General features: G+C 36.1%; 1 protein-coding gene across 3 annotated transcripts in view; it reads right to left on the bottom strand.

Annotated features, from left to right (window-relative positions):
* Window positions 1-206: 206 nt before the first annotated feature.
* slc23a4 (solute carrier family 23 member 4) overlaps window positions 207-14955 on the bottom strand; it is a 60667-nt gene continuing 45918 nt past the window's right edge. For all 3 annotated transcript variants that reach the window (XM_088646919.1, XM_088646921.1, XM_088646920.1), the window contains 7 exons: window positions 14284-14404; window positions 8757-8913; window positions 8302-8555; window positions 7599-7763; window positions 3903-4011; window positions 2675-2770; window positions 207-1154 (listed from right to left, as the gene is read on the bottom strand). In XM_088646919.1, coding sequence (XP_088503045.1) covers window positions 880-1154; window positions 2675-2770; window positions 3903-4011; window positions 7599-7763; window positions 8302-8555; window positions 8757-8913; window positions 14284-14404 — 1177 coding nt within the window. In that variant the 3' untranslated portion in view covers window positions 207-879. The remainder of the gene's footprint in view (window positions 1155-2674; window positions 2771-3902; window positions 4012-7598; window positions 7764-8301; window positions 8556-8756; window positions 8914-14283; window positions 14405-14955) is intronic.

Genomic DNA, 14955 nt, shown 5'->3' on the forward strand with positions numbered 1-14955 from the left:
AATGAGGATGTCCAGTCCATAGTCCAGAGAACCTATTATATTAGGAAATGCTGTAAGAAATGCTTAGATCACTGTGCATAGATACAGGGAACAGAAGCTAAATTTACAGTGGATAATATTATATATGAGATAATTACTAATATTTTTATTTTATGAAACCCCTGATTGACAAAATTCACTAATGTTTGGCAAGGAAACAAAATGAATTCACAAAAAACTGTTTTAATGCACACATTTTCCTCATTGCACAACACACTGTTGCTTTAAGGAACTGATCCGAGTTCCCAACACAGTAAAAAAAAACACTTTTAACGTTTAGCCATAACGAGCAGTATTCTTACATATAATATTGTGAAATCGACACTCCTGACTTTTGTTAACTTGTTTTCAAAAGTTATTGGTTAACTGAGTAATATCACTACATGAAACAGCCCCCAGTTATATATAACTGTTTTATGTATTTTACAGCTAGACTTTCTTCAGTGACATTACATTATTATTGCATTTATCTTATTTACATTGATTTGTGAAATCTTGAAAGTATAATCTTTTAATCATAGATTGAAAAAGGTGTATTAATAACACTTAATCATGCAAACAATCAAGTATTGGATCACCCGGAAAATTTTCAAAAGAAAAATAATAATTCACCAAGTATGTGTACCTTACACTTTGCATGTTTTATATATAAGTACAGATTCCTAAAATGCAGTAGTCCTTTTCATATCAGTTGGGTAGTATTGGGGGAGGGAAAGGAATGAGCACAAAAATTATTCACAAACATTTTGACACACAATAAATTCACCCAACTACTGAGGCTATTAGTCATTTTCAACTTGAATGTTGCATGGAGAGCATGTATTGAATAAACAGGATGGTTTATAACTTTGTATTGTAGGCAATCTGTGTCATGTCTAACAATTCTGTAGATTTTACTTCTTTGGGTCCAAGTTCCTCACAGGCTGTTACAGTTTGCTGGTGCTGCTTTGTTTGAGGTTTAGGACAGAAAGGTAAGTATTGCACCCACTGTGCAGAGAAAAAGCGGGAATTAATTTGAAAAGGTAAATCATAGATTTCCCCACTCTCCAGCATGTCACCTGGATCTTCATGGTGGGCATCTTTCCAAGCTATAGTACCCCGCTCCTGATTCGATCCTGCGATCAAAAAGGAAACCAGACATGTTTGTTTTTTTGTGAGGAGTTGACTCCATCCAAAAAGTCAAAAGTTAGCTTTTGCCACAATACATCATACAGGACTCCTAGTACAAAGTGGCTTTTGAAGCATTTGGACATGCTTGAAAATAAAATATTTATAAACATATACAGTGAAAAGTTGGCAGAGGACTATTGAAATTTATATTTCAGATCAAAAACAAATATAAGGCACAAGTAAAAAATGTCAGCATTGACTTCTCGATTTTTTGTGCAGAAATTTTGAACCATGTTAGAAGAAAGGGTTTTGTGTTCAACCTTATCCGTTTCAGCTATTTCGTATGTTTCGTGTGTTAGGACGCATTAACAACGTAAACTAGTGTAAAGTTAGCATTTGGTTGTATACACATACTCCTTACATCCAATGGGTATTTCATCAATATCAACATTACCAGACTTTTGATATTTGATATTTGATGTTCCTTGTTCATTTACAGTTCCTCTCTTTCTGTACACCTTTGCCCTTTCATCACTTGATAAAGGTATAGCTTTGTCTAGTTGGTCCATAAAACTTTGCTCCAGAATTGTTGTAGTTCATCTTTCTTGTTTTTAGTGCTGATGAGAGTTCTGTATGTTGCAGTGTAGCCCATGAAAATCTCTAATCAAAGTCTTCTGTAATTTAATTTAATTTAATTAATTTTAAGATGCTTTCCATCACCCTTGCACTCTGGAGATTTTCTACAATCTCTTTTGCTGTTATTTTAAGGGTTTTCTTAATGATGTTTCTATCAACTGCTGTCATCTTCCATGGATGACCTGGTTTTTGACAACTGCTTATGTAAAGCTAGTGCCCACCCCAATATTTCAAGATACTTGAGCTTGTAGCCGAGCATCATCTACAATTGATAGGTGGTGTAGTTGGTTTTAAGTTGTTGCAAGTTGTGACAGAGGTAGTTTACAAATGGAAATTATCAGGGGTATGAATAAATCTAAATGGATTCTATAATTTTGTAGATTGTATAGATTGGCTGGGTAGTTCAAACAACTGAAATTATGTGCAACACTTACAGTACATAGGACACAAAGATCATTGAACTTATATGCACTTTAACTAATTTACATTTGCTGTAGAAAATAAGTTAATTACATCCACAATCAATTTTTTTTAGTTACTAATTTATCTTTGCAGTTCTTCTCCCGAAAGTTTTGGTTAAAATATTCACTTAAAAAATTCTGCACACCCTTTTTAGTTCATAAAAATGGGGCATTGTTGGAAGGAGGTCTATTTGTTTACAAGACGCTGTAAGTAATAAAAACCTCACTGTACAGCAAACAGATTTGGTAGACATATAATGGGATCACGTGGTACCCATTCTCATGGATGATGATGGTATACAACAGAGAGCACAAATATTACAGCATCAGATAATAATACCCAGTATATAAAGGAAACATTTTGTTGTAATAGTGTCATATGGTAAATCTAAATGCTCAAGTATTATGTCAGATTGGCTGCTGCTTACCTGGGATGGTGTTATCAAGAATGAATCCAAAGAAACCTCCCACAAACATACTGGTGGTCAACAAAACACGTAGAACACTGTCCAATTCAATCACACCTGGAAACAAATGTATCATAGGAAAGTTTGTGATTTTGTAGAATACAGACACAGAGCAGAAATTTTGTACAGTATATCTACTTCTAAAACACATAGAACTTACACACATTTGATAGACTATCCCTCAAACCCTCAAATAACTTAAGATGTTAAGTTGTATCTAATTTGCAGCAGAACACACTCATGTAGATTCAGAACTAGAAACTGTTTATACAAGTTTTGTTCTAACTTTTTTGTTTTTTAAAACTAGGTTTAACATGATAGGAATGTTATTAAAAGCTAACTATAAATAATTTAAAAAGTGGACAATTATGGTTCTTAAATAATAATGTGTGACAGAATATGGGGTAAGGTTATAGGGTGATTTACTATGGGTCTAGGATATAACATAGTCTCCTACTCCTGTAGTTTTTCCCCCATTTCATGTTGAAAAAATAAAAGCTAATCAGAGTCGGGTTGTTCTGTTCAAGAACAGCTGCTGTTATTGGAAGTGTGCTTGGGTGTGGAAGATGGTTGTGAGCTGTCTATTGTCTTTGAACCAGGTATTTGTACTGAAAACTATTTGTTTTAAAAAACTAAAAGAAATACGGAAACAAGGACTTCTGTCTTTTGGAGAGCAGTATTTTGGAGAACAAAGACAGATTTTTTTTTTCAGATTTGTCTAATTTTGCAGGAAACCAAGAATTAAGTCTTCAAACAAAGGAATAGTATTTTTTTTTGCTACAAGGATGCGGGAAGACAACCATTTTGTGCCAAAAGGCTAGAGACAAGCTAGGAAAACCCAGCTATTTAACTAACAAAATCTCAAGGTGCCACAGTTGCCTTACTTTAATGCAGTAACTTAACTACCGTTAATAAATTAATTTTATTATTCTTACACAGCTCTACTATAACCATTTTAAATACAATTTGTTAAAGTAGACTTATCAGTAAATTTCCACGTAGTTTCATGGGTTAAGAAGCTATATTCCCTGGGAATCAAAATCGAGTGAACAATGCAGCGAGTGAGCATGTTGCTCTCCTCATGAAATAGAAAAAAAATTCTACTACAGGAGAGGATGCTCTGTACACAAGTGATCTCAAATAGGCAATTCCCTCATCCACAATTCATTATCTGATATTTAGACCTTACCAGTTTCAATAGCCATTGGGTGCTTATTTATCCAGTTCGGTATCACCAGACCAGAAAACATGGAAAACCCAAAAATGAAGAGGTTCCGAGATGAGTTCATATCTGCATACTGATAATAATGAACAATTACATTCATTGTGAGCGAGTTAAAATTTGGATGAGTTAAAAGGATGTGATGCAAGATTAATTATGAAATGCTGGAACTAAATTTAGTGTGAATAATACACTCTCCTTGTAACAGGCACCCTACCAAAACACAAAGAGCCAGAAATTCTAGATTTGTGTTCAGTTTATATTTTTTTTTGTTAAGGCTCAAAAGTGCCACAGTTCAGTTCATTAGCGCCCTTTGAATGTATTGAGATAGCATAGTCAATTCTGTCATTTTATTTTCACAAATAAATAATCTCATGAAAAATTCAGTAATTGAGTTAGATTCTAATCAATGCAATAGAGGGACAAAATATGTATTTTGTGTGACACACATTTTGTGTGACTCACCTAGCTTAGAGAATGGCAGCGAAGCCATTGTGGATATGATAACCAAATCCTCCAAAAGACCCCCAAAATATAATGCAGAGTCTTTAACTAACAAGTTAATTATGCACAACCTTTAAGTTGACCAAATCAGTTCAGATATACATGTGATATGAATTTGTAATATGATTTGCAAGACCATTGACCTAGTGTTTTGATGATTGAGATCAGTTTTCCAATAGGAGCTGTGGAACATGTGCACCAATTCTGAAAGAGTGTCTGAAAAAGTGAACAGCATTAATGCCAACTTAGTTAACACTGTGCAGAAATTATGTAGGAACGAATGGTGAGTAACAAAGAATTGCTTTTCAATGAAGAATAGAGAGTTGGATGAGATGGGTGATTGGGACAAACATAGGGATTAGTACACACAAAGAGATTCGTAAGGGCTGATGATGGAATTGAGCTTATAGTATTGAATGAAAACACATTGATCTGACTGATCAGTCAGCTGGCTTTAAGATGTCAAGTAATTTTACTGTGAAATCAGATAAACATCTAAAAGTAAGATCTACAAGGGTGATGGGTATGGCTACTTACATGAATTTGGCACACTGCAAGAAATCAGATGAAAGCAAGAAATAATGCTTTAGGAGTTAACCTACAAAAGAGGAATGGTAGCCGCTTTGTAGCAAGCTAATATAGTATGCTCAGTGCTAATAGGCAGACATTACGGAAGAGACAAATGGAAGAGACAATTCCACTTAAATTGCCATGGAGAGCGCAGGGTGTAGTGGAGAACAACATTCCAAGTGAGTAAAGGGAACAGGGAATGGAAATTTTGATTATGAATAGGGGAAACTGGTGTACTGTAGGTGTGTGGTCCATGACTGGAACCAAGATTCAGAATGTATGGAAATGAATGCAAGATTCAGTACTCTAGTTTGAGAACTCAGGATGTGGACAGCTTAAATTATGAATTGATTATAATGCAGTGGCACATTGATTTCATAATGAAGAGATTGGAGACAAAGCTCTGCTGTAAAATGATGGTTGTAGAATAATTGAAGTGAACAAGAAGAGCAAAAGATTACACTGTCACGGAAGCCAGGGCCTAGCCGCGGAGAGAGACCGCGGAGACGGGAGGACCCCCGTGTTTGCTCCGGGCTCAAGGTACCAGGTGGAGTTGGAACGAGACATAAGCCCTCAGGTAGCAGACGTGGGGCAATCTGGTGAGGTGAGCCTCTCGACAACCGATCCCAATGTTGAGTGAGGAGGAAAGGGAGACCCGGAAATATAAAGCCCCAGACAACAAGACACTCCGGAAGAACATGTAAAGCACAGGGAAACTAGGAACATGACAGAGCAGGAGCACCCTCTAGATGTGGATGAAAGGAAAAGGATGGAAAGGCATTTATGATGCAACTGAATTTGGGTTACGATAAGATGAGGTAAGAGTTGGAGTTGAGAGCGATCCCCAAAGATTTGATAGACATGGAGGGTCATAATGCCTTCTGAACAGGGAATTGTGAAGATTTATGTGGTGTCCAAGAGTCTGGTGCATGATGCACTAAATTTCCCTAACCTGTCGTGGAGAGGTATCAAACTGGACAAAGTGCATAACTGTGAAAGTGTTTATTTTTTTATCTTGGCTTTTGTGAAGCTAGTGCTTCACAAGAGCTGCAGATGTGAAGTAGCAGCAACTGGAATGTCTGTACTCAGTTGATCTGAAAATATGGACATGTCCTCCAGTGAAGATAATAGTGGATCCAACAGCATTTATTACCTTGATGAGGATGCGAGAAGACTGAAATAGAAGGAGTAAGATGGAGACACAGAGAATGAGCATTGGAGTGATGTCTGAGAATAATAGTTGAAGGTGAAGCAATTGATACAACAATGGTTTGTTCCAAAGTTCTGGGAAGAAGTGACATAAGGAGAGCTGGAAGAAATAAGAGACACCCTGGCAGGTGCAGGGAGCTGGTTGTTTTCTACTTAGAAGTTGAGGTCAAAGAACTGCTTAATTAAGATGGTGAGGAATGGTGGTCAGAGCACTGAATCCAGCTGTGCTAAGAAGGGAGTAGAGTATCAAGCTGGAAATAAGCATGCAACAACAGAGGGGAACAGGAACAACCAAGGTAACTGTAGAAACACAGAGTGTCTGGCTGTCTGAGATACGTGAAGGAAAGTCCTGGGTCTAACCTTCTTTCCGAAATTCTGTTATGTGCTCCATGTATTTGTGATCAAGAGATTAACATGAATGGTAAGCACAACATAACTGTTAATGTTAAATGCTAATTTAACATGTTAAATGTTAATTTTCTACCAAAAAGTAGAAAAAAAACACAAATTTTTGGTTGTCTTCTTCACTTGAGGGTGACTCAACAACTGAAATATTGTACTTCTTTCACCTTTGTAGAATAAAATAAACATTTACTTGTTCTAGCATAATACACGTTACTATTAAAAATTCCAAATACATTTGACGGGTACTCAAACTCCCACTAGGGTGGATCCACTAGGGTGGATTTTAAAATCCTAAAAAATAATTTTTACATCATCTCTACATGAGGTAAAAAAATCAAGATAAAACAATTCGTAGTATTTTTTTAAGACAAGCAGTCACAATGCCTAATCTTGTGCATTTAACATTTAACATTATTATATAGTACTTTTCATTAAAAGTACTATGTATTTTAGTTGCCCAGCCCTTACTGTAATAAATATAAACATTAAAAGTAAAGACAGGCTGTTTTCAGTCAGCTTTCAGTTCCAAAACTTTGATTTTTTTCAGAAATGTCTGAAAGTTTAAACATTTTGAAACCCTTCTGGATCTGCCAAATGGGCAGAAACAAAAGCTGAGAATAAACATTTTGTTCTAAAAAGTGAATGGTTGGTGACTTTTTCTTACACAGAGATGTTCAAACATGGTGAAAGAAATAGAACTCATAACATTTAAAATGATAATGATAATTGTTAAAGCGATAATTGTCCTGTTGGCTAGCAAAGATTTGTTTTGAAAGAATCAAATGTTGCTTCTCTTGCCTTGGTAATTCTTATATTTTCATGTTTTGTTTGTGTGTATTTGCAAATATTAGGCTGTCAAAATATTTGGCAGTAAGTACCTGAACAAGTAAAAACATGGTTTTAATTTATACTAAATTAAAACAAGCTGTTGCTCATTTAAATCATTAGAAAATTATCATTCAAAATATTAAATACCTGTAGGTTTGCAACTCCAGCAGCAGATATGATACCAAACATAACAAGGAACATTCCACCAACAACTGGTGTTGGGATTGTGGTAAAAATGGCTCCAATCTTCCCAAACGTTCCCATAACTATCATTAGAATTCCACTGGTAACAATTACCACCCGGCTCCCCACCTGTGTGTAAAGATCAAACATGGATGATCACTTCATTTTTTTCCATCATTTTTTCGTCTTTTTCTCAAAAGAGAAATTTGCAGTTCAAAACACTGCAAATAAATTATTTACAATGCTATAACTACTTTTTTATTTTAGTATTTAAAGTTGATTTGTTTGCCAAAATTATGAAGCCTAATTAAAAAATAATAGTAAGTTGTTTAATAAGTGAATCACATTACATTACTTTGTCCAGTAAATTAATTCCCAAATGACCGTGCAACTGTTGACTGTGTAGTTGATGTTGTTTGGCTTTTTCAGGAAACCTATGTATTTATGCCTGCATGTATTAGGTATCTGTTTTTGTTGGTGTATGTCCCCACTTCCATCATAATTTGGTTTCAAAACAAAACAGATTATTACATTTTATGGAAATAAAGAGGGAATAAAAGACAGTGATTAAATATGAGAAAGTAGATGTAGTTTACAAATATTTTTTCACAATGAATACAAGTCCAAATAACACTAATAATCCGAATAATAATAGTCCACGTCTCACCTTAGTGATGCCTAGTGCTCCCACATTCTCACTGTAGGAGGTGGTCCCATTTCCTGTACCCCATATACCTGCCAGCAGGCAGCCAATGCCTTCAATACCCACTCCTCGGTTGATGGCATGTTTTGGTGGAGGAGGAGCACCAGATAGTCTTGCACAGGCATGGTAATCGCCCACAGACTCTATCATGGAAGAAATCACCCCAGCCAAGATGCCAAATACCCCTGCAGGGCTCACAGTTGGAACACCCCATTGGCCTGATTGTGAAGAAAAATGGAAAGCAAATGCTACAAATTGTGTGCACATCATTCCATTTGATGACTATTGTATATCAATTTATTACCACACTGGCAAATAAGATGATATCCAGCATGGCTTTTAACGTTAAAGGGGAAGTCAGTCGTCGTCATATCTAACAAGAATTCCTGCTTGTATAAATCATGATTCAGACACTTTACCTGGGTATGGGAATCTGAACCAGGGTGCTCTGCCTAGCACATCTCCCTTCACATCAGTGCGAGCCAGATAGCCATACATCCCAGGTTCTGATGGCAAAATATTGTACTCAGTCAGGATATAGCAAATAAGCCATGAAAATGTAATTCCAAGGAGCACCTCAAAAAGAAAAAGAAAAAATAAGCTTACATGACTGGCATAGCGTCATAGCCTTAGATTGACTAGAGCTCAATGTGCATGTCTCACATGTTTTTGTATTTCTTTTTGTTGTCATGTGATTTCCCCCATTATTTTTACACCTGTGTCCCAGATGTCAAAATTGAAAACCTGTTTGTTTCAGCAATGTTTCTAAGAGATGCTCTGCGTCTATCAACCCTGAGGTCAGTGTTTGATTCCTGGTCAAGGCACATGTTTTTCTTTTAACAAATAAAATTAATAAAAAATAAAATGACAAAAATTATGTACACTATATTGACATTTTATTATTTTATATATCACAACGTGTTCATTAAATAAATTTAAAATATGAATGAGCAAATGTGAATACTGTCAACAGTAGAGTAGTAGAGTAGAGTCGTTTATTGCCATATGTATACGTACATTGGAATTCTTAATCGCACTGATCTCTCGGGACATACACAGTACAAAAGACAACACCACATAATGTAGACAACAGGAACAATAAATATGTTGTAGAAAATAAATAAATATTTAGTAGTGAGACAAAAAGAAAAAAAATGGCACTGCAGCTAGCTGTTGAGGATGTGTACTGCAGTGGGATAGAAGCTGTTTTTGAGTCTAGTGGTCCTTGCCTTAACAGTGCAGTATTGCATGCCAGAGGGTACAGGATGGTTGGGATCCTGAATGATGGATTGGGCTTTATTGTGACAGTGGATGGTGTGGATCTCACCGACTGATGATAAATCACAACCTATAATCCTCTGTGCCATTGCCACAACCCTTGTAGTGTATCTCTGTCTTGCGTGGTAGTACTGCTGTACCACACAGTGATGCCACTAGTGAGAACACTTTCTATGGTGCTGTGGAAAAAAGTTGAGGAACTGTTTCTCCATACCACATTTCTTTAAGCACCTCAAAGTGCTAGCGCTGTTGTGCCTTTTTCAGACTGGCTGCAGTGTTGTGAGATCAAGCCAAGTCTGTGGAGATCTGCAGGCTGAGGAACTTTAAGCAGTTGACAGTTTCCACTGTTTTGCCATTGATGCTGATTGGGGCATGACTCGCTCTGGGTTTCCTGAAGTCCACAATGAGTTATTTTGTCTTGTTGACATTCGGGTCCAGATTGTTGTCAAGGCACCATCTCGTAAGATGCTCCACCTCACTCCTGTATGTGGGATTCATAGATGTTGTTGATCAGCCCAATAATAGTGGTGTCATCTACCAACTTAATGATGCGGTTGCAGTTGTAAGTGGCTATACAGTCGTGGGTGAACAAGGAGCCCAGGACTGAGCCAGCAGCATTGTGGAGCTCCAATGTTTAGGATCATTGTAGAGGAGATATTGTGCCAATTTTCACCATCTGAGGTCTGCCCATCAGGAAATCCAGTATGCAGTTGCAGATGGAGTGGCATAAGCCCAGAGTCCTGAGTTTTGGGACCAGTTTGGCAGGAACAATTGTGTTGAAGGCCGAGCTGTAATCAATAGACAGCATCCTAACATAGGTGCCCTGTCCGTCTAAATGTTCTAGGACGGTATGAAGTGCTAGAGATATGGCATCATCAATTGACCTATTCGAGCGGTTAGCAAACTGAAGTGGGTGAAGGGAGTCTGGGATAGAGCAATATACTGTATATAGGACAATCTTAGTCTTTCCAGGCACTTCATGACCACTGAAGTGAGTGCCATGGGCGGTAATCGTTCAAGCAAGTTACCTTGGTCTTCTTGAGCAGTGGCACAATTGTGGTTTTCTTAAAGCAATCTGGTACAACTGACAGGGACAGAGAGAGGTTAAAAATGTTTGTATACATGGGAGATAGCTAGTCTGCTATCAGGTTTTAAGGACATGAGGAGAGACACCATCTGGGCCAGCTGCTTTGCAGGTTTTCATTCTCTTAAAAGTAGTTTGTGATAGCCTGCAAGCATTGCCACATACGCCTTGAGTCACCCCCAATCTGTTTTTCTCATTTGTCCTTGTATTCCTGCTTTGCCAGTTTAAAAGCTTTCTCCAGGTCATACCTTGATTTTTTATACAGTTCTCTGTCACCTGATTTGAAGTCAGCAGACTGCGCTTTAAGTTTGGAGCAAGCTTTGTTCATCCAGGGCTTCTGATTGGGATATATCTGGATCTTCTTGGTAGGAATACATCTGTCCACACAGTAGTTGACGTACTGTGACCACCTCTGTATACTTATTTAGATCAGTGGACGAATCTTTGAATATACACCAATCAGTCATTTGTAATCGGGAGTTGCAGTGGGAGTTCAATTCAATTCAGTTCAAAATACTGCATCATAATGTAGCAATTAAAAACAAGCCTTTACAACAAGCCTTAAATGAAATAGTATATATTTATAATTATAATCGACAATAACAAAGAATTAAAATGAGCACTGAAACTGAACTATAATAACCTATCTGATCACTATTAACAATATTAATGAATTCATAATTAACTATTTTTAACTGCTTGTATTTTGTAAACCTTCCATTTTCTTATTAAAACGTCTATTTTTGATACACGATGCTTAAAATGTTTAGAACTTTGCAAACAAATAACAGAACCTTCAAACCACAGGCATTTTAAAGATCACGATTTTTGATCACATTTATATAAAGAACAACTAGTACCTGGTTCCATTTTAAGAAAGTTTGAAAAAAGTAGATCCCAGGTGTAAGCGAGTTCATAATCCGAGAATACTGTAACTATTATTATTATTATTATTATTATTATTCGTAAGTATGCAAAACACCTGACCATATAAAGCAGAATAATACAAACTCATTGGGTTCAGCCACTCCTTAAACTTGAGAAACATTCTGTATTTTCTGCTTTTACTCAGATAAGAATAAACTACATATAGACTTATTTTGACAGGATGAAAGATGTTCTGTGCTCAATAGCTTTTCCACCACAGTACGCATTATGTTACATTTTTTACGCATTACATACAAATCACATGAAGTCATATCCACAGATACAGTATACCAAAACCGTAGCATTGACACAGGTCAATGAACTGTAGTGTAATTGTATACCATATAAATATACTGTGTATACAGTATGATACTGTAAGGTTTTAAAGCCACTACAATCCAGTATCTGAAACATATTTTCATAATCAAAATTTACTCATTGCTGAAATTTGCATAAAGAAGTAAACCTGAAAGAAGCACATCACTTTTACAAGCTATAGTAGAAAATATACTCTATATATCAAACAGAGTAATTTTGTTTTTGTAAATAAAAACAATATTCATTTAACATTTGACCTAATGTAATACTCAGTTTAAAATTAATAAAAGTCTAATCAGTATACAACTTCTATACAACTTCAATATTCTAGGCTTTTGAAGAACGTCTTTCACACTTTTCAGAAACCTCTGGGGAATGAGCTGCTGCTCTCAGTTACCTGACTACTTGCTATAGATGACAGATGGCAGATGATGTCAGTTTTCCTACTATTCTCAACACAAGCAATAAGAATGAGCCTATAGAAATGTAGAAAGTGTGTAGAAGTGAATATTTCAATTTATTTTAGTTCTCATCTTGATAGTGATAGAATAAAATCTTTCTCTGTAAATGTAATTTGAGGCATAATGTGAATTTTTAAATAATTGCTTAGTATCTTGGTTTCAAATACCTAAATCTGTTAGCTACATTTGTTTTATATTTAGGAATTTATTAGGGTTAAATTACTATATCAAAGTCACACCTCTAAATACCTTTCTCATTGTTAGTTATTATTTCATTGTAAGTCTGTAAGTCTTCTGTTTGAAAATAAAACTGCTCACAAAAAGTCACAAAAATATCCTGCTTAACACTCAATATACAAAAAAAGTCTATAGTTATATAACCACCTGAAACCCACAAAAAAGAAAAAATGAAATGTTACCTTAAAATAAATGGTATTTCAACTGCTTGTTGACTGCTAAAACTGCTAATAAATTGCAGATGCATCTATGTATTTGACTCCTGTATTTTCCACACCATTCACCACAATTAACAAGCCTTCCCTTCACATTTTTAATGACATCGATATTTAAGTTTTAAAATAACATTAAGTACAACTATTTAAACATCTTAAATGAATAAACATGTATTTGCTTTCATTTAGCAGTTAATTCCAATGGTTGGGAGTTGACCTGAAACCACCCCCCATTCTCATTGGAAATCTGATTTTAATTTACTTTTTAACTCTACCTATAGTTCAAGGCAGTGATGATGGAGGGCGATACCACAGCACAAAAGTAGTGTTTGGGCCCTGGACTACTTAATGGAGGAGAGAGCTATAAGAGAAAGTAATGCCAGGGCCACAAGCCACCACTGGAGCTGTGAGGTGATCAAGGGTGTCCCAGGGGCAGACAGAGAGTATAATCATATCTGGAGAGCACAACCAGCCTGCCTTTCCTTGGAAGGCAACAATTGGAAGGGAGGGATAGCCCAGGAGAGGGATAGGTGTAAAGATATATTTTCCTTAGGCCCCTTCTCAAGCACAGGTCCAGTCAAACCTGTATGCAACTCCACACTTTCCCTCTGAATGGTGTGTTTACTACCCAAATTTAGAGGGTCTTTGATCAGGGTAGGAATCACCAAGTATAAGGCACAAAATTGCTTCAACACTAGAGCACCACTGGCTCATCAATGTAACTTAACAACTTTTGACACCTGGTACCCAAAGGCCCATTCTTGTCACTTTGTGACATTGGTATATAATTATGTTCACCATATTGATGAAACAAGCTTCCACGTCCTTAAAATGAAGACAATATTTATTCTTCTCAGGCTAATCAGATATCTTCTCCGCTTCTACTGAAAGAATAGAAAACAGTGAATCGGTGTCTATAGTTCATATGGAGAAGATTGCAAATGTTATCTACTTGTGAACTAACTTGGCCATTCAGACTTTTGGATAGCACCTTCAGGATGGTGTCCAACCAAATCAATTAAATGTGTTGATAAGTCGCACATCTTTATCTTTTTTAATAATAGTGATATAACAGTGGGATTATCTCTGATTATCTTCCTCAATAGCCACACATGTACAGTATGTGTCATGCAGAGCAAATGAAGACATCATTGGAACTAAAAAGATAAAAAATAAATCAAGAGAAGATTCATTAGGACCATAAATATGAGGAATTTTATATAGAGAGCTGTTGGGATGTGTGCTAAACCCCACACTCTATGATCATTTCAGAAAGTTGTTTGATGAGATTTGGGCAGGTATTAGTAAATAAGGAAAGTAGTATAAATGGTCTCCTTTCATTTGAAACCTTTCTAAACCTGAAGTTCTAGGGTCTGCATTTTAGCTTGAAAATGCTGTGGCACAAAATCAGTTCACTGATACTTACTGGAAGAATCTGAAAGACATAGATCCTGGAGATGTGAAATTTCTTTGTCTTGCTATAGGCAGGGAGGGGAACAGGGATGTGTCGGAGGTACTGTGAGAACAGGATTATCAGAACTGTGGTCCTACAGATGGAAAAAACAATATTTACTGCCAGAAACCACAACAACCATAGCCTGTTACTAAAAATTTCACTTGGAGAGTACTGGTGAAAAACAATATAAGTTCTAACCCGCATACCATATTTGTTCTGTATTGGTATGTCTAAATTCAAAAGGGAAAACATTCAGAAAGGGGAGTTTGATTAGTTTGATTTGGGGAGTGGACTAAATAGTCTTGCATAGTCTAAGTGTGTAGTTACATTAATTTTGAAAAAAAATACATACAATTAGTAATTTATTAACTGCTGTTCAAAGCAAAACATTTATGTAGGGATTATTTTCCCCATTTTAAACTCATTATTATGTGTAAGCAGTGAATTAATTCAAACAGATACTCAAAAATGGCTGAATACAGCCATTTTTACACTGCAAGGCCAAGGTCAGCTGTATTATTATATCCAGTCTGTTTATTCTATATTGAAGTGTTACACTGTCAGTTCACACCATAAATCAATTCTAGATTAAATTCAAATATATGCAGTATTTTTAATTTACATGCATCATAAGGTATAACT

The sequence above is a fragment of the Lepisosteus platostomus genome, chromosome 9 (genome assembly GCF_059453375.1).
Source record: "Lepisosteus platostomus isolate fLepPlt1 chromosome 9, fLepPlt1.hap1, whole genome shotgun sequence".
Classification (NCBI taxonomy): Eukaryota; Metazoa; Chordata; class Actinopteri; order Semionotiformes; family Lepisosteidae; genus Lepisosteus; species Lepisosteus platostomus.